General features: G+C 37.9%; 1 protein-coding gene across 5 annotated transcripts in view; it reads right to left on the minus strand.

Annotated features, from left to right (window-relative positions):
• Nucleotides 1-20,948, minus strand: part of OSBPL6 (oxysterol binding protein like 6) — a 213,226-nt gene that overhangs the window by 16,795 nt on the left and 175,483 nt on the right. For all 5 annotated transcript variants that reach the window (XM_049615956.1, XM_049615958.1, XM_049615955.1 and 2 more), the window contains 3 exons: nt 17,833-17,966; nt 8,224-8,331; nt 6,141-6,278 (listed from right to left, as the gene is read on the minus strand). In XM_049615956.1, the coding sequence (XP_049471913.1) occupies nt 6,141-6,278; nt 8,224-8,331; nt 17,833-17,966 (380 nt within the window). The remainder of the gene's footprint in view (nt 1-6,140; nt 6,279-8,223; nt 8,332-17,832; nt 17,967-20,948) is intronic.

The raw sequence follows: 20,948 nt of genomic DNA on the forward strand, positions 1-20,948 counted from the left end.
AACAATGATTTCAGGAGTAGATTCCTTAATGCCCCTTACCCATTTAGCCCATCCCCCCTCCCACACCCCCTCCAGTAACCTTCTGTTTGTTCTTCATATTTATGAGTCTCTTATGCTTTCTCCCCTCCCTGTTTTTGTATTATTTTTGCTTCCCTTCCCTTATATTCATCTGTTTTGTCTCTTAAAGTCCTCATATGAGTGAAGTCATATATTTGTCTTTCTCTGACTAATTTCACTTAGCCTAATAACCTCCAGTTCCATCCACGTAGTTGCAAATGGCAAGATTTCATTCTTTTTGATTGCCGAGTAATACTCCATTGTATATATATATATACACACCACATCCTCTTTATCCATTCATCCATCAATGGACATTTGGGCTCTTTCCATACTTTGGCTATTGTTGATAGTGCTGCTATAAACATTGGGGTGCATGTGTCCCTTTAAAACAGCACACCTGTATCCCTTGGATAAATACCTAGTAGTGCAATTGCTGGGTCATAGGGTAGTTCTATTTTTAATCTGTAAACTTGTTTTCTTTCACACATTTTTTAGTTTGTCATATAGAGTGCATTTGGCAAGTTTGAAATTTATTTTTTAATGTGGTTTTAGCTCTTTTTTTGCCATGTAAAAGTTTTAAATTTGTAGATAATAAAATCAATCAGTCTTTGCCTTTAAGGTTTCAGGCTTTCTTGCTGATGTTTTAAAAATTAAAGTTGAGGAGGATTAATATATTTATGGATAACAATGATAGAACTACTGTATATATAAATGAAGAATGATGGTTTTGCTTTGCACACTGAGCAAGTCTATAAAGATGGAAAATTAAAAGTAAAGTCTTTTCCTGATTCACATTTTCCCACTGCAACTGGTTTCCAGTTCTTATTGACTGTAAAAGAGCTGATGGTTAAATCATCATGGCACATGAAAGCCACCTTCCTAAGCTTGATAGAAAAAAAAAAAAAAGAGTAAATCAAAGTCTTCCACATGATTTCTCTTTAAAAAGCTAATCACACCTAATTATGTTAGAGGAGACAAATGCCTTCTTAAGCCAAATTCGTGTTGCATGCTTATGTACTGTTTGAACATTTGTTAAGATAACATTCATGTTTATCCTACAAAAAGCTATAAACAGCCCATTTCTCTTGAATTTCTAATCCCTCCCAAGCTAATCCATGATAAAAATGGTCCAATACCCATTTCCTTCTAGAATGAATGGTCCATGTAGAATGTAAAACAATTCTACAATGACAGTGGGCCCTGAGTAAGACCTACATTCTCATATGTGTGAGGAATAGCTAAGGCTGGGCAGTCTGGCTGTGGTCCATGTACATTATCTTGTATATAAAGTTAAGGCTCTGCAGTATTATAATAAAACAATCAATATACATTCATTTTCTTCCCAATGGTCAAGAAGTCCTGGGGACAAATATTTCTCTTTAAGAGCTTAGGGATTCAAAAGAATTCAGGAAATATATATATATTTTTTTCTATACGTGACCAGGCATATAGTATTGTGGAAACAAGTTAATAGTAGAGGAAAGGACGTAGATCATTCTGGGAGCAAGAAGAGCATTTTTTTTAAGGAGCTGAACATTCGTTAAATGAAGCGCATTGGTAGATATCACACAAAACAGATTTTTTTCCCACTCATGGAAAATGTTAATGTAAGACAGCTAATGCCCAGATGTTTCTCAAATTAACCATGTGTTAAAGTGCTATAAGCATTCCTTCATTCAGTTAGCAAATATTTGGCCCCTGAAAGGCCCCAGAAGAATAGAAATTACAAAAGGCTGCAGCTGAGAAGAGAGAGCAGATTATAAAGTCTTTGTGTGATAACTAAGGAGTTTAGATAGTTATGTTAAGGACCCTGGAGAATAGGGACATGATCAGATTTCCATTTCAGAAAGATTAATCAGGCTGTCCAGTGGAAAATGGATTAGAGGGGCAAGAAAGAAGGCAGGAAAAGCAGTAATGGGGATTGATCAGGTAATCCAGTGGGGAGATGATGGAGGGTTGAATCGGAGTAGTGGCAGTGAAGCTGTAGGAAAATGTATGGATTTGGTAGTATTTAGGTGACAGATGTTACAGAGCCAAGGAGGAAATCAATGTGGTGAGTCCTAGTAGGGCAGATGGGGTGAAGGCCAATACCCAGGTATTTGATGTGAACACTTGGGTAGAAGAGCACTTAGATAAGCAATATGAGAAGTACGGGCAGGATTCTCCCCACTTGGGATATGTGTGTGTGTAAGGGGTTTGTTGATTACTCCATTTTTGGACATGCTGAGAGGTTGTGTGGCACACGCAGGTGACAATGTCTCACAGGCAGCTGGTTATGTGGATCCTGAGTTGACTCTTGCTCTCTCTTCAGACCTGTTCTCTCTCTGAGCTTTATTTATTTATTTTTGTTTTTTAAATGTTTTTGAGACAGAGAGAGAGAGAAAGAGAGAGAGAGAGAGAGAGAGAGAGAACAAATGCATATGAGAGCAGGGGAGGGGCAGAGAGAAAGGGACAGAGAATCCCAAGCAGGCTCCATGCTTAGCACGGAGCCCAATGCAGGGCTCAAACTCATGAACCGTGAGATCATGACCTGAGCCAAAAATCAAAAGTTGGATGCTTAACTGACTCACACAGGCACCCCTCTCTTTGAGCTTTAGATTTGAATACCCAAATGCTGGCCAGATAACTCCACTGAGAGGTCTGATAAATACATAATGCCTCAAAGTAAATGCATCATCTCCGTGTGCCCCCATCCTTCCCTCTGCCACTAGGTTCACTCTTCCCCCAGAGCCGGTACCACCATGCTGCTTTGGCTTGTGACATAAATAACCTGCTTCACATCCTCTTCATTTCTGTATTGTCAGTGTCTGTGACAAGTGGCACTTGGACACCCAGTCAGTGTGCCTCCAAGAACTTGAAAATAGGGAAATTAGGTTGCTTACAGAGGGATAAGCTACAAAGTCATCGGATGATGGGTCAGAGCTCAGATAACATGGAGCCAAGTTTGACTGTAACCTGACTGATGACGGATGAAGGGTGGTCAGCAACGGGAGGTCAGAAAAGAGAGACTCAGAAAAGAAAATGCTGGTAGCATGCCTCCAGCATGGTGGTCCCTGGGGGGTGTGGAGATGCGCAAATACCCCGTCCATGTGGCAGAGTAGCCCGATAACCGAGACAAAGCTGTGCGGGAGGCTATTACATTGCAGCCCTCCCAGCCTTTGGTTCCTTCAAATCACTTTTCCTGCTCCGGTTCCTTGCTCACCAAGCAATGTGCTGACTAGAGTTAGGCTTCCCATGTGGGTTGGCCTTAGGGAAAGAGACATAAATCAGCAAGCATGATTATTCTGCCCATCTGATAGCATCTGATCAATTATCATTATGAATAATTAAACTAGTACTCCGGCTTGTACATGGGAGTCCCTGTGAATCTGTTAACATATGACTAGCAATCTGAGAGGCAGGTGCATGGCTTGGTGTGGTAACAAATTCAGTACCCAATACAAGAATTCTATTTTACCTCTCCCCCACTATAAAAGTGAGATGTGTTCATTATTTCTTTCTCTTCTCCACTTATTTTTGTTTCTAAAATTGCTCATAATTTCAAACATCCAAAAACAACTACAACTAATTGTCAGGATGTTTCCTTCCAATCTATTTTCTATGCATATGGAAATAACATTTATCAACTATTTGTTATTTAGCAACTATTTCACTTCCTTTTTGTAAAAATGCAGTACCAAATCTGCAACCTCAAATGACAAAAGTTTTAATCAACTGTGTGGGAAAGAGCTTTGGCTGCTTCTCCCATGCCGAAAGAAAGATTCAAAGGAAGGAAGGAAGGAAAGAAGGAAGGAAAAGAAAGACAAAAGAAAGAGAGACAAAAAGAGGGAAAAAAAGAAAATTCAAAGTATGCTTAACTAAATTTCTAAATTTCAGTTAAAGGATCAATTTCTGCAACATGATTAAGGAAAACTCTGTTTCCAAGACTTAGGAGCATGAAGAACAATCCAAAAAACCTTTATGGGTACAAACTTCCAATTATAAAATAAGTAAGTCCTGGGGATGTAACGTACAGCATGTCAACTATAGTTAATAACACTGTGCTGCATATCTGATTGTTGCTAAGAGAGTGGATTTTACAAGTTCTCATCACAAGAAAAAAAAATTCTGTAACTATGCATGGTGACAGATGTTAACTAGACGGACTGGGGTGAGCATTTTGCAATACATACAAAAATCGATTCTTATGTTGTACACCTGAAACTAAATAAGGCTGTATGTAAATTATACCTCAGTAAAAAACAAAACAACAAAAAAGTTTTTATGTTAGCCAGTGGTAACCTCCAAAACCCATAATTACCCAACTATATATTCTAGACATTAACCTTCTTCTTCTTTTTTTTTTTTTATTTTTTTTAACATTTATTCATTTTTGCGAGACAGAGACAGACAGAGCATGAGTGGGGGAGGGGCAGAGAGAGAGGGAGTCACAGAATCTGAAACAGGCTCCAGGTTCTGAGCAGTCAGCACAGAGCCCGACGTGGGGCTTGAATTCACGGACCGTGAGATCATGACCTGAGCTGAAGTCGGACGCTTAACCGACTGAGCCACCCAAGTGCCCCTATCCTTCTTTTTAAAATATAACTTATTATCAAGTTAGCTAACAAATAGTGTATACAGTGTGCTCTTGGCTTCAAGGGTAGACTCCCATGATTCATCACTTACATGCAACACTCAGTGTTCCTCCCAACCAAGTGCCCTCCTCAAAGCCCACCCATTTTTCCCTCCCTCCTGCTCACCCCCCATTAACCCTGTTTGTTCTCTGTATTTAAGAGTCTCTTATGGTTTGCCTCCCTCTCTGTTTGAAACTATTTTTTTCCCTTTCCCTTCTCCCATGGTCTTCTGTTAAGTTTCTCAAATTCCACATATGAATAAAAATATATGATATCTGTCTTGCTCTGACTTATTTAACTTAGCATAATACCCTCCAGTTCCATCCATGTTGTTGCAAATGGCAAGATTTTATTCTTTTTCATTGCCAAGTAGTATTCCATTGTATATATAAACCACATCTTTATCCATTCATCAGTTGATGGACATGTGGACTCTTTCCATAACTGGGCTATTGTTGTAGTGCTGCCATAAACATTGGGGTACATGTGCTCCTATGAATCAGCACTCTTGTATCCTTTGGATAAATTCCTAGTAGTGCAATTGCTGGGTCATAAGGTAATTCTATTTTTAATTTTTTGAGGAACCTCCACACTGTTTTCCAGAGTGGCTGCACCAGTTTGCATTCCCACCAACAGTGCAAGAGGGTTCCCATTTCTCCACATCCTCGCCAACATCTGTTGTTGTCTGAGTTGTTAATTTTAGTCACTCTGACAGGTGTGAGGTGGTATCTCAATGTGGTTTTGATTTGTATTGCCCTGATGATGAGCGATATTGAGCATCTTTTCATGTTAGACATTCTCCTTCTAAAGAAGCTCAAATCTGGGATGTCTGGGTGGCTCAGTCAGTTAAGCGTCCGACTTCAGCTCAGGTCATGATCTTGCAGTTTGTGAGTTTGAGCCCCGTGTCAGGCTCTGTGCTGACAGCTCAGAGCCTGGAGCCTGCTTTGGATTCTGTGTCTCCCTCTTTCTCTGCCCCTCCCCTGCTCATGCTCTGTCTCTCTCTCTCTCAATAATAACTAAACATTAAAATAATAATAATAAAGAAGCTCAAATTCATGTCTCTGGCAAAGATGTATGTGTGTGTGTATGTGTGTGCACACACATGCACGCACACACACAGGTGTATAAATGGTGATATTCATATTCTCTCATTCTTTCTACATTTAACTAGTTTCCTTCTACAAAAACAATTGCCATCAACTATTTGCTTACCCCGAAATACAAACTGTACAGGAGCGTCTGAATAAATGCTAGATTCTTTCCTTTTATTCATCCAATTTAGTAAGTAATAACTTAGCACCCCAAAGTATTAAGTAAATGGGAACCAATGTAGTTTACATGTTTTGGCTTTCCTACAATTTGAGAATCTTATTATGATGTAAAAAAAAAAAAGTCCCATAGTCTTACTTTCTTTAACCCAAACTCATTATCAGAAGCAGTTGGAGTTGACACATCAAAAAACCTTACCTCATTCTCTGACGAACTTGCAGAGAGCAGCACCTCCTGGGCATCAAAGAACTCGGAGACAGACTCTGACATGGACAGGCGGCTTTCGTTGGCTACCTGCTGTGACAGGGGGAGACTGACATGGATTTGTTCACCAGCCTACAGAGGAGAGAAGCACTTGCTGTTATTGTTTTTCCCTTGAAAGAAAACCTATTTGTTGAAATTAGACCATTATGTGCCAGGCCAGATTTCTAGAGAAATTCACACCATATGTTAAAAGAGTGGTGACCACAAGTAATTTTCACTTGCAACTCAGTAATGACCATTGCATAAGTTTTCTTCTAATATGTCTAAAGAATCTGAAAGGCATAGTTGAAAGGTGTTGGTACTGTGACTCGATTTCAGATCTATGCTCAATGGATATTAAGTGGAGTTTAACAGCTTGAACCCCTATCAATACCCCGATTTGATTGTGCAGACAGGTTCATTCTCATATACCTAGATCTGTTGTTACTAGCCATATTCTAACCAGTATACTAAATCTCAAGACATATTTGTAGAAGCCTCTAGATATGCTAAGAAAACAATATATAAAACTAATTTTTGATACAGAATATAGAAGTCATTTTCCAATTTGATCATGGATTTTGACCAATGAGATAAGAGGACTAGAGTATTAAACCTATGTCAAATTACATTTTTATTCAGTAAGTCAAACTGTGTGTGTGTGTGTCTGTGTGTGTGCGCGTGTGCGTGTAAAATAGTACACATTTCAGGTTGGAAAGATTCAAACTAAGACTAAGATTCAAACTAAGATTTAACAATTTTTGAATGATCAAGTTTTGGAAATAATTTTGGATTCTGAGCAGGTGAGTGAGCCTGAGTATCACCAGATATCATGTGATATCAGCATGAAGGTGAGTGGACATAGGGTGGGAAATTTAAGTCAAAAAGAAGTTGTCTTGGGGTGTCTGGGTGTCTCAGTTGGGTAAGCATCCAACTCTTGGTTTCAGTTCAGGTCACGATCTCTCAGTTCATGAGATCGAGTCCCATGTTGGGCTCTGTGCTGACAGCATGGAGCTGGCTTGGGATTCTCTCTGTATGTGTCTCTGCTCCTCCCCCCACTAACTCTCACTCTTTCTCTCTCCCTCTCAAAATACAAAAATAAACATTAAAAAAAGAGAAGCTGTCTTGGGATGGCATATCCCAAGCAATTAGATGATAGAATCCTGGCACCTATAGATGTTTAGTAAAATGTGCTTCTGTAAATATGACCTTCACATTAGTTAAAACCCTTACCCTGTTACATATATTACTGTATATAAGGCTCTAATATTACTGTTGAAAAGTATAAAGTCTCATGGTTATAAAATCATAATTTTATAAAGGGTTATAAGCAGAATTATATACTAAGTCTAGCCCAAATACTGAATGTTTTTCTATCCTTTTACTAATACCTCAAAAATTCTACTGAAAAATGGAATAATAATAGCACCCACCTCAGAGGTCATTGGGAGGGTCAAATGAAATAACACACGTTAAGTTGTTAGCACAATGCCTACCGCACAGTAAGCATTCATTCACTTGACCTCTGTTAGCAACTAATTATTAATTATCATCATCACTTTTAGTAACTGCAATAGCATCATTAGTATTATTGTAGCAAGGTTAGGTGATTTCTTTCCTAAGACAGGGCTTTCAAAATAAACCTTAAGAAAACTTGCATTTAGCACCCTCTCAGCTAAAAATGTTTTTTCCCCAACATTTCATGGGTCATTTGATGATAATGAACATTTCAAATGAAGACTGCGACAGACACAGGAAATTCACAAGCTGGAGTAGATATACAAACTAAATATTCAGTAGCATCAGATGAACATAGATATAAATAAAAAATAGACACTGATCACCAAGAAGAAATTATATTGAGCTTATGGACATCCCTCACTCTAAAGAACACTGGACTGTCAACAACACAAATACTTATGCAGAGAATCTTCTTAACATTGTAAGAACTGTAAAAAAGAACCCCCCACCCCCAAATATACAGTAGAATTAGATGCCATAAAATAAGTACTCGACATCTATTAAAAATGAGTCTTACCTCATCAGGGCTAGGAATAATATTTACACTGACAACCTGATCACAAATAATAGATTCTGAATGTATTCTGTTCAACCGACTTCTTAGTTCAGCATTCTGGTTGAGTGCCTTAAAATAACAAAAATTACACATGTAATTTCAAGTTAATAAGCAAGCATAAAGCAGAACAAGCACACAAATACACATTAGACAACAAAGTCTAGGATGTTCTTAGCTATAATTTGTGGAGTCATCATAGGTCAGATCCTACTGTTAAGAAGGAAATGAATGGCTCAGAATTAAGGTATTCTTTTTTTTTTTTTTTTTTTTTTTGGTAAAATAATACTGCTGCTTAGTAGGTTAGTGGGTTAAAGAGTTCACAGATTTCATAAAAAAAAAAAAAAAATGATTCATGGAATTATCTCCCCTTTGGAGTCAGGCCCATTACATCCAAACCCAATCTACCACCACATATATATTATGTTTTACAGCCTGGGATAAAAACTATGGATTCTTTCCATTTTTTTTTTTTGTTCTAGTTTCTAAAGTTTGGAACTTGTCTCAGAGCCAGATAGTTATCCTAAAAATTATTTGGAAATGGAAGGAACAATGACCTGACTTTAATTTATAGAATTATATTTTATTCCAGTGAAAAAAATACTTGTCTTTTCATTTCCTAGGAGCACATGCATATGACAGTATGGAAGAACTAACTCATGTACAGACCCAAAGGTGCCTTCATTGAGCAGTGTAGACCTTGACAAGCATAATAAAGAAGACATCACCGGAAGGAAACAAACTCCAAGTTATCAGCATCACACGACTTTCAACATACCCAGAGTCTGCATCAGTAAAACACTACCTGGCACAACAATTTAGTACGTGTGGCAGGAAGAGAATAGCTTTACATAAGCATGGTCTCCCTACAGGTGCCCTGTGGACAAAGGTACTGTCATCACATCAATGCATGGGAACATGTTCTATATACATAAGACAGATGTAGCTAACTGGAATTACATCAAGGATCAGGGCATGGGAGAACAAAGCCCAGCGAAATGCTGGCCAGTTCCTTTGCTTCGCATTAAAATCAGCAATTAGAAGATGGAGGTGGATGCCTTACGAGCTGGAAGATAAATGTCAGACTTGTGAAGGCATCTTCCCCAGGGAACAGACTACCGCTTTCTTCATATGGAGTGTATGGATGTAGCAAACCAACACATATACAAACATAATATAATTCTAACTCTGTATCCATTAAAACAACCAGGATAAATTACAAAGTGGCTAAACTTGACTTGCATTGAGTGGTACACAGTCTCTGCCCATGGAGCATAGAACAGCCTTTCCTCTCTCCCTTCAACCTGACTTTGGCTTTTTGAGGAGAAAATTGTTCACTTACAGCTTTTGGCTTTTGTTTAAAGTCTTTATAACCAGCTTGTAAAATATGTGTAAAATATAACACACCTGGCCTGGTGGGCTGCCAAGTATTGATGGATTAAAGGTGGGTACAGATCTTACAATTGTTACGTTTACAGATGGAAGGAAATATGTGTCTAGTTCCTAAAACAGGGATGTGTTAGTTAGATAAAATGTGATCGCTTTTATAGTAAATAAACTATGTACTTTAAAGGAAGAGTCCTAACTTCTTTACATTCTGCAAAAGTGCTCAGGATCATTTTTCCTAGAGCAAGGTCTCTGACACTTGGTATTTGAAAACAAAATAAAAAAACAAACCTCATTACTTCTATCCTTTGTGACCACTTCACCTATGCTTATTTGTTCTTTCATTATATCTTTGCCCACAAGTATATCGAAAGTTGTCTTGTTTATTGAAATATTTGGAATCAGATATATTTTACTGTCTTGTAAGTAGGAAGGCTTGTGATGGGCTCTTTGATGGTTTTAACTGCAGAATCATAGTCTTGACCTGATGGTTTCAGACAAATCTCTGCAGAGGGTTTCTCCAAAGTGACGGCACCTTTTGTTGTCGCTGGACAACACAACAGCACAAAATTCAATGGCAGGGGAAAATAACGGTTTTCCTCAGAGGAGGAGTTTTCAATACAGGCTTGCCATTTATAACACAACTTGCACTATTGTTTGCTCTGGATATTTTGTTAAATTCTCACTTAAGCTCTTATCTCATCCAATGTTCATTAAATGTAATTCTGCCTACAGGTGTGTGTGAAGGCACGCAAGGTAACTTGTAGCCACAATATCCATAGGGGGTGACCTAAAAGTTCAAAAGGAAAGTTTTTATTAATAATACATATGCAGTGGTAGAAAGCAGGTTGTTGTCATATAGCCCCGAAAGCATGAACATAAATACTCTTCCAACTCTGGCAGCCCCAGCGGCAGAAGGTGGAAGCAGGCAGACAGCTAGCTAAGCGTGAAACAGTCCATTTCTGCACATCTTCCCTGGGCAGCTCCTCCTTTTGCCTTGATCACACAGACTGTTTCTGAAGTTTGCTACAGCTGAGTGCCATGAGCTTTGGGGTGCAGTGCTCTCTGGCAGTGCTTAGGGCCACCCTGAAACTCAACTGTTTTCTCTGTAATGGTATCATGGAAATCTTGGGAACACTGAGGAATATAGGTATTTTCAGTGAAATGACACTATTAGTGATAACTACCATAGAAGAGCCCAGATGATGGCAGAAACAACGTTCAGAATGTACCCAAGGATCATGAACAGGGCAGAAGCAAGGAAAAAGGAGGTGGATCATCAGCTACTCATACCAGCCAATGAGCAAGAAAAGCTAAGGAGACTAGTTAGTGATAACATTGCTCTATCAGGGGCACGTGGGACCAAAGGCCTACCAGGGAGGAAGCACCCCAAGGCATAGGAACTGTCCTTGGATTCTTCACCAGGCAGGTTGTATGCTTATTCTCACCATTTGTTTTGGTTACTGAGCTTGGACTACACAAAAACTCTCTATAAAGTATTCTCATTTCCCCAGACCTCATGTCCTTCATACATTCAAGCTGAATATATCCAAAAAACACACCATTCCATCCTAATCTATAAAGGAAGTGACCATCTTGAAGTCCTGAGCCAGAACTGACGGAGTGTCCAAATCCCTACTGAGTTGACTATTAACTACCATCATCCACCCTGGCAGACAGTGGGTAAGAATTACCTTCGACTGGGTGAGACTCTGGCATATACATTTTACTGAACAGAACTGTGAGTTCTGGGAAGGAAACATGGAAGCCTGATGGCTGGAGAAGGATATGAAACATATGGCAAGATGGAATCATCAGGGACTTAAATCCTTTGGATAAAAGCAGAACTAGTTCAAAAGGAGTGAGAAAATCGGTACAGGAACTGTCAAAGCTAGAGCTATCAAGAACCAAATCCTGGGAATCTCTTTAAAATTACCTTGTGTTTTTAATTTTAGTACATGCTATTACAGTACATTTGGAAAATGCAAAAAGTAAAATATATATATATTTAAATTCATACCTCATTACCCAATCAACCAACTGTTGGTAGCGCGGTATATTTCTTTCCAGCTTTTTCCTATACATTTTCCACATTATTTAATGGTTGCATACTTTACTTCTGTGCCTGCCACTCATTCTTTGCATATAAACATTTATTTTATGTTGCAAACTCTTCACAAATATGACTTTAATGGTTGTGATCATTTTCTATTATTAGATACTTATGGTATTACTGATTTTTACTAGAATAAGTAATGCTGCCCTGAATGTTTATATGCATAATGGTTTTCTACATTCAGCATTACTTCCTCAGCCACAGGCCAAAGGGTCAAAGATAAAATCTTTTTAAGGCTTTAAGAAATATTACCAAATTATGTCCAAAATTACAACAATTTACATTTACTGGATAGCTAAAAAGAGATATAAACAATTCTATGAAGAGTATCTTCATGTACAAATTTTGCCAAGTCTCAGGGAACTCGAATTCAGGAATACTCTTGGAAGTTTTATCTCAATAAATACCCCAGAATATTTATTTTGTGTATGTGAAATGTTGTAGACAGGAAGGATGGTAAATACTACAATTGGGATTTTAATCATGTACTATGTGCCTTAAGCCAATTTTTTGCTTACCTGTCCATACGTACCATGTTTCATTGATTCTAAGATGCACATTTCCCCCTACATTTAACAACTCGGAAGCACTGTCAATTTAATTGACCGAAGTTTTTGTTTTTCTTTTTTAGTAATGCACATAATGATAGTGCATCTAACAATCTGTGGTATATTGACTTAATGAAATATGGTGATTCTAGCTGGAATACAAGGGTCATATTCTGCCACTCACATTTGAATGGACCCAACACCCACTACGTTTGACATAAGCTGTGCATAGATTCTGGGGCCAGAGATCAAACTAGTAACAGTGTCAAAGTGTAATGTATTAAGGATAGACTCAAGTGAAGTCAAATATTTTATTATTATAGTAAACCTGGGGTACTGAAGTTACTTTAGTCTTATATACTATTTGATTTTGTTGTTCAGGATACTACATTAAATAGAATGATAGTGAAATTATAGCTGTGTGAAATAAAGTCATTTATAAAGGGAGAGAGACCATATACAATGCCCTGTCCTACAGGTTCAAATCCAACATCTGTGCTGCTTCTCAGGTGTAAAAGTTACTTTTAAAGTTTCATGGAGGTAAAATAACAGAATTATGTATGCCTTTGTGTACTCATAGATCAGGGAAGAAATACCACTTTGGAAGAGGAATTCATTATACTGTTCAGCCTTGAAAATTATTACATGCCTAAGGCAGGTAACAATTTATGCTGAGCAGGTAGTAAAGAACTTAATTTCATGTATTTTATATGCTATGTGCCTTCTAAAAAGATGATGGAATTTGCCAGGTTGATATACTTAAAAACTTTATTGAAAAGCAGCATTTTGAAATTTTTACATATATCACACAGGACTTATGACAAATAAAAAATACACTTTAAAAATGTTAGACTATTTAAGAAGTTATTTAAACAGTCTCTCTCTCCTTCCCTCCCTATGGAGAGACTTAACTGGTCATAAAAAAATATCTAGGGGTTTAACTGATGACACTTGAATATGGATCAAAGCTGTCTTCAGGTCATCTAAAATCACACTATAATGTGAAGTTATGCTAACATAAGGACATACTCAGAACACTTGTCTCAATGTATGCTACTTAGTATCTTGTTCAATTCTGAGTGCCATGTTAAAAGAGGGGCAGCAAAAACAGAGTTGGTCAACCAGGATGGCCCCATCAGTTCACTGTTCCCCCCCCATCTTCATCCTCTGCTTCCTTCCCTTCATGACATGAACAAGCTACCACAACTACCAAAGTTCAAGGATGACTTTCAGTCCATATATTGTTTACTGCTAAATCAGATTCTTAAAGGCCTTTACCTCTGATCTCAATGGTCGACACCATCTAAATTCTTTGGTTGCTTCCCCTGAGTCTCCATCAGAGGATCCTCTTTTTTTTTTTTTTTTTTTAATGTCCTTTAACTATTAATGTTCTATATGGCAGCACCACTGACCCTCTTTTGTTCTGATTTATCAGTATCTGCAACTTCACCGATGTACCAGGGTATCCACACCCTTCTTTCTAGACCAGATCTTTCTCCTGAGCTCTACATCTATATATCTGATTGTCTGATGGATGGCCCACAGACACCTCAGTCTCCACAAAACTCACTATTTATGCCTGAAAAATCAGTTTCTCTTGTATTCTCAATCTCAGGGAAAAGAACCGTCACTACTCTGTTACACAAGAAATCTTGATTCTGTCTCCTTGTCTCTCTCTAACATGCAGCTGATAACCAGCCATGCTGATTCTACCCCCTTCCCCCCCCCCCCACCCCAGGCTTTGAAACTCATCCCCTCCTTCTACCAACCTGGTACTTCAAATACCTTAAGACTGTCCAACTGGCTTTGCCCTAATTCCATCCATCCTCCATACTGTACCAGAGTAATCTTTCTAATATACAGATATACACACTATTATTTTCAATTTCTGGCATTATCACTCACTAGTTAAAATTCTTTAAGGCCTCCCTAGCAGTGATGAGATAAATCTAAATTCCTCTGTGTGGTCCTCGATGAGCTGGTTCCCACACACTTACTTAGCTATTTCTAGATTAATTCGTCCTTGTGCAACCCATGCTTCAGGCACTATGAATTAACTCCCATTCTGCAGATACCTCTCTCCACTGGACTAGCCATGGATAGTGATTCCCTAGAAAGGAGTGAACTGTCAGTAAGCTAAAATGCCTAAGCAAAAGCTGTGGTTGGTTCCAAAAGACAGTCCATCCAGCCTTAGGGGAGATGAGTACAGATGGCCAGTGAGGGTACAGCTGGCCCAATGGGAGAGTATGGACAGACACAAGAATGTGAACGCAGTCAAAATGCTATGATGGCACACAACTGGAAACACTGAATTCTCTAGAGAATAGGGTATAACAAACTATCTTTATAGTACCAGATTATTTTTACATTTTGTGAGGATAAAATTGAGTGTTCTGGTTAAAAAAATGTATACATAAAATATATATAAAATAAATAAATAAATATATAACAGCCCCCCCCCCCCCCCCCCAAAAAAAACCCACAACAAAAACTCCACAACAACCCAACAAAAATCTTTTAACTTTAAGTTTACAGGCAAGTAAATTATGTTTTGATAAGAGAAGGAAATATAAAATTGATGTAACTCTGCTTTACTTTGCTTTTATCATGTTAGCATCAGGTCTTTCCTTGTGAACTGTTGCTGTCTATTTAGGTCCCATTCAAGGCTCAGTTCCTTCTGATCTGTGGCTCTGCTTAGAAGTCAGGGATCTCCCATTCTTCTGAACAACCAGAGCTCTGGAAATCTGCACCACCCATATGCTGCTCTGAAAGGACTATCACATGGTCCATTTAACTGTTTCCTTAGTAAATACTGCTTATCTCACTAACCAGATCATAAGCTTCCTGGGAACACAGCCAGGGCTACTTTCATCTTGGTGTTCCATACCTTGCACTATACCTAATATACAATCAATTAAATGAAATATAACAAATAAATGAATGAACAAATGAATCACTTTAGAAATTTCTCTTTATCATCATTTCTAACTTCATCTGATGCCCCAAAACATATCTCTATTTCTCATTCTCTGGTTTGCCAACAAAAAAAGCAAGCAAGCAAGAAACAAATATATTTTGAAACAATCAACAAAACTAAAAGGCAAAGACAACCTATGGAATGGGAGAAGATAATTGCAAATGACATATCTGATAAAGGGTTAGTATCCGAAACACATAAAGAACTGATACACCTAACTCAGCACCCAAAAAACAAACAATCCAATTAAAAATGGGCAGAAGACGTGAATAGACATTTCTCCAAAGAAGACATACAGACAGCCAACAGACACATGAAAAAATGCTTTAACATCACTTATTATCAAGGAAATGCAAATAAAAACTACAATGAGATATCATCTTACACCCATCAGAGTGGCTAAAATAAAAACACAAGGAACAACAAACAGGTGTTGGTGAGGATGTGGTGAAACAGGATGCCTCTTACACTGTTGGTGGGAATGCAAACTGGTGCAGCCACTGTGGAAAAGAGTATGGAGGTTCCTCAAAAAGTTAAACATAGAACTACCTTACGACCCAGCAGTCATATACTGGGTATTTACCCAAAGAATACAAGAACACTAACTCAAAGGAATACATGCACACCTGTGTTTATAGCAGCATTATTTACAACAGCCAAGATATGGAAGCAACGCAAGTGTCCATCAACTGATGGACAAAAAGATGTGGCACACACACACACACACACACACACACACACACAAATGGAATATTATTCAGCCATAAAAAGAATGAAATCTTGGCATTTACAACAACATGAATGGAACTACAGAGTATAATGTTACACGAAATAAGTCAGTCAGAGAAAGACAAATACCATACAATTTCACTCATATGTGGGATTTAAGAAACTAAACAAACAAGGAAGAAACTAAGAGAGAGAGAGAGAGACAAACTAAGGAACAGGCTCTTAACTATAGAGAACAAACTGTTGGTTACCAGAGGGGTGATGAATAGGGCAGGGGGGTGGAAGTGTGAAATAGGTGATGGGGATTAAGCAGTGCACTTGTGGTGAGCACCAGGTAATTACAATTAAAAATTTTAAAAAAATGTGCAAAGAAAAAAAAAAAAACGTTTTCTTGTTTTTCTTAGCATAAGCTTGTACCACTAAGCCTCTATCGTTTAATACATCTAAAGGAAACATTGCAACATTTAGGGGGATAAAAGTATATTTTACATGTTTACAGGATGACATCTGTACATTTACCTAACCATTAGCTTGATCTTTCTGATATGTAATACTTTAAAATAATGATTCAGAAGATCAATTAACACAGACCGAGGATTCAACACATACATGACATAAGGAGCCCAAGGCAAACCATTAAAATATGCTTATGAAGAAACCCCTTCACAGACTGGCACAACAGTTGCTGCTTTGAATGCTTGAATGCTCATGCTCCTGAGTCCCCCAGTTTTGCACGGGAAGCAGAATATGCACCTCAACTGACAGTGTTTTACGGGTAACAAAAGTGTGGCCCAGGTAACAATACACAGTAGCATGAAACTTAACACTGAAAGTTAGCTGACGGTTCAGGTACATAAAACATGGTGAGACAGTTCAAGTCTACTTTCAGGGACGGAGGGAAACTATTCAAGCGGGAGCTGATCCACATGGAAAACCACTTACCCAGGATTTGCTTGCTCCTTCACTCTGATCCAAGGCACCAGGAAGTGAACAATATTTTATATAAACACTGAGTTCTCACACAAAAATCACATAACAACATTGAGATCTCAAAGGACGTTTTAAAAGTGCGGTTATAGACTGAATGAAGAAATTATTTCAGAGGAATTGCTCAGTGTAAAAAAGCATTACATATAGTTTTAAAGGATTTTTATCAGAAATATCAACTTTGATATATATAAGGATTTGATTAGTATTAATCAATATAATATATATTGAATAATATATAATGAATATATTAAATAATATATTTTATAATGCACAATATGTCTTGAAATATATGAGTCTAGCTTCAGGGAGTGTAAGTTAGATAGGAAGAAAAGCCTAAAAGTATAAATCAGAAAAGAAAACAAAAGGTAATAATAATCAGTAATTTTCAACAGATTAAGATGCAGTGTAAGTGAGAAAAAATAGTAAGTGTGGAAGATTTAGTAGATTCTGTTCTATTGAACACTGGATGGAATATATTATAGAACATACTTTAAAAAGAGTAAGCCAAGTATAAATGCATGATTCTTCTTTTAAAACCAGGGACTGCCTTATCAATGACCACTGAGAAGCATCAAAAAGTATTCAATCAGCTGAAATAGCAATTATATGTTTACAAGCAAGTTTGGTTGATTTTTTTGCTCTTACCTTGACTTTTTTTGCAAGAAAAGTTTAATTTAAGCTTTAATTTAAAAATTTAATCAGGCAACTGCAACGTCTTAGGGGACTTTCGATTGAACATGCCATCCATGATGGACCACCTCCACCCTTATCCTTGCCTTACAGGGTGGGGAATGTGTCAAGACAGTGAAACAAACACCCTCGTTTACCTGAGACAGTGACTGCCGGAGCCGTGCCACTTGCGTGCTGTGGCCTTTATTATGATCCTGTTCTGAAACTATTTGCTTAAGCTTCTCCTTCTCTATAGCTATGCTATTAAATGCAGACTTCAAAAGAGAATGCACTGGGTGGGGAAAAAAGTGAGAAACAAAGGTCAAGTGCATCCAGAAAGAATATACAAAATGATACATTTCTTAGCACTTTAACTCATGTATAGACATTGTCTGGAAAGATGACATTACAGTCTAATACAAGTTAGCCTTACAATGGAATCTTTCAAAATATCGATACACAAAACAAATACAGTAATGGTAATTAATCAGGGTGGAAATTCTAGCATTTCCTACCAGAAAAGACTTAGAAACAGGATACAAAATAAATTGATATTAATTCTTAAATATCGATATTTAAAAAATTATTCTATAATTCCTATGAAGAAAAAGGAATAAGTTTTACTCTGCACTGGCTGATAAGAATATTAACAGTTCTGTGTACAATGAATTCTCATGCAAATCATTTAGAACTATCCAGTAATTATTTCTGAAAGCAGGTACTCAAAAAGAACATTTTATAAATCCTGCCAAAATAAAACAGGCTGATTTAGAAGTCCTGACTAGTTCTCTTCGAGGCAGGAAATGATTTGGACTTGAAAATAATACTTAAATTACTCTCTCAGCCAGGAATACCTTGATGAGAAGTGCTTTCAAAGAGTAAAACTTCCAGTTTTAAAACAAATAAGTTCTGGAAATATACCAGTTTGGTGATATTTGATAATATTGTATTCATACCTCAAAGTTAAGAGAGTAGATCTTAAATGTTTTCCCACTAAAAAGAAATGGTAATTATGTGACATGATGGAGGTGTTAGCTGATGCTACAGTGGTAATCATTTTGTAATATACAAGTGTTTCAAATCAATAGGTATACCTTAAACTTATGAAATATTATATGTCAAACATATCAGTACAGCTACCAAAAAAACACCCAAAATAAATGTAATAATAAAAACAACTCCCCCCCCCATTTCTGTACATCTAATAACCTACATTTGTAAAATCTGAGGCTGTCGTTAATTCTGAAATACAAGAAGGCTGAATTTCCAACTCCTATCTTTAGAATAACAGTTTCTATAATATGCAGTCTTCTAAAATAGGAATTTCCTTGTTTAAGAATGGTTGTTTTTAAAAGAAGTGGAAATTCTTAGCAAAAAACACTGGCCTGAATTAAGAGGGAAAAACAGTGGGATCACAAGGGACTCAGAATCTATTGATTTATGTGCCATATTGTAGTCATCATCAATTTAAAGTTACTAACTTGATAGCTGGCATACATTAACCCCACTGGCAGTTCTATAAGCAGACTCTCATACACTTCAAAATCCATAATTCTTTCTAAAGAGTTCAACCAGTAGTCATAGAAAAGCCCTTTTTTCTAGCATAGTTAGAAAAAAATATGTTGTTTCAACAGGGGCTTTAAAATCCTGTTGAAACTTGGATTTCCTGAAAACCTCAGGACTGCAACTGAATACACAAAACTTTCCTGGGGCTATCTTCAAATTTATTCATCTCCTTTTAGAGGCTGTGCTATACACACTTAATTCACACATTTGTTATCTCATTCTACCTGCTCCTACAACCACCTCCTGCCCCTGCTGTTAGAAGTAAAAGGTACTGGCTTTACTGGCCATAATCCTATGCTGTTACGTACAGAAAATAACATTGACATAATTAGCATCTGGCTCAGAAGTGTAATAAAAACGTACTAGCAAATAGGGCACCTATGTGGCTCAGTTGGTTAAGCATCCAACTCAGTTTTGGCTCAGGTCATAATCTTGAGGCTCATGAGTTCAAGCCCTGCCTTGGGGTCCACGTTTACAGTGTGGAGCCTGCTTGGGATTCTCTCTTTCTCTCCCTCTTTCTCTGCCCCTCCCCTACTCAACTGTCTCTCTCAAAATAAATAAACTTAAAAAAAAATAGCAGGAGTAAAATAGCAGGTGAAAGAGAGTTGGCCTTACAGAAGTGCAACTGGGAAATCTACAGAAAAAAAGCGGAGAGATGATTTAGCTTAACTGTTTCCGGATTACAGAACTGAAGAAATATCTCATAGTACATCTTTGCTGATAGTTTCACAGTATAAAATTTTGTGGACTTCAACATTCCTAGAGATGCCCTCAGTGCATGCCCCTTCTTTTCCTGAGCTACCAGGCTCTTGGGCATTATTGGGCCCTTGAGATGTTCTATTTAGCACACATTTTCAAAATATTTTAGCACCTATTACCAATAGCCCCAGGGTAAATAAATGTCATTAATTTACAGTAAGATGTTAGTGACTGAAAACAACAAAATGTATATCTTTCTCTAAGAGATTATGCATTTTATTTTTTTTAAGTTTTATTTATTTATTTTGAGAGAGAGAGAGCATAGGCAGGAGAGGCAGAGAGAGAGAGCGAGAGGGGGGGTGTAGAGAATGAATCCCAAGAAGGCTCTAGACCATCAGTGCAGAGCCTGACATGGGGCTCGAACCCATGAACTGTGAGATCTGACCTGAGTTGCAACCCGGAGTCAGATGCTTAACCGATTGAGCCACCCAGGCACCCTGAGATTATGCATTTTAAAAGACAATGCCTGGGAAGGCACTATCTTAGATCAAAAAATGAATTTGAGTGACTGAAACTTAAATACTGTAGCAAAAGCGAGGGTGGTAATTTGGAACCCAGGCTCTTGGTAAACACAGATAGGACTGCTCAATCCACCTACAAGCTACTGCCCTGACTCTTATTTATTATACCCTGCTCTCTATGGCTGATGGCAATAACTGAACCTATGCAACGCACCTTATTGAAAATTTAATATTAAAAAAAGTGACTCTAAGGTGGGGTCAGCTTCCCCTCCCCTCCAATCTGAACTGGCCTGTGAGGCTCTGAGCAGTAGAGTGCAGTGGAAGTGACTGTCCCAATCCCAGAGTTGGCCTTGAACAGGACTGGTAGCTTCCATCCCCATCTATTCTATCCCCTTGGAGTCCTGAGCCTCCATGGAGAGAAAGAGGGACACAGTTATGTGCAACCTTGCAACCACCCCTCCAACATGCCAGGAACACAGGGGAAGCCA

The sequence above is a fragment of the Panthera uncia genome, assembly GCF_023721935.1.
Source record: "Panthera uncia isolate 11264 chromosome C1 unlocalized genomic scaffold, Puncia_PCG_1.0 HiC_scaffold_3, whole genome shotgun sequence".
Lineage (NCBI taxonomy): Eukaryota > Metazoa > Chordata > Mammalia > Carnivora > Felidae > Panthera > Panthera uncia.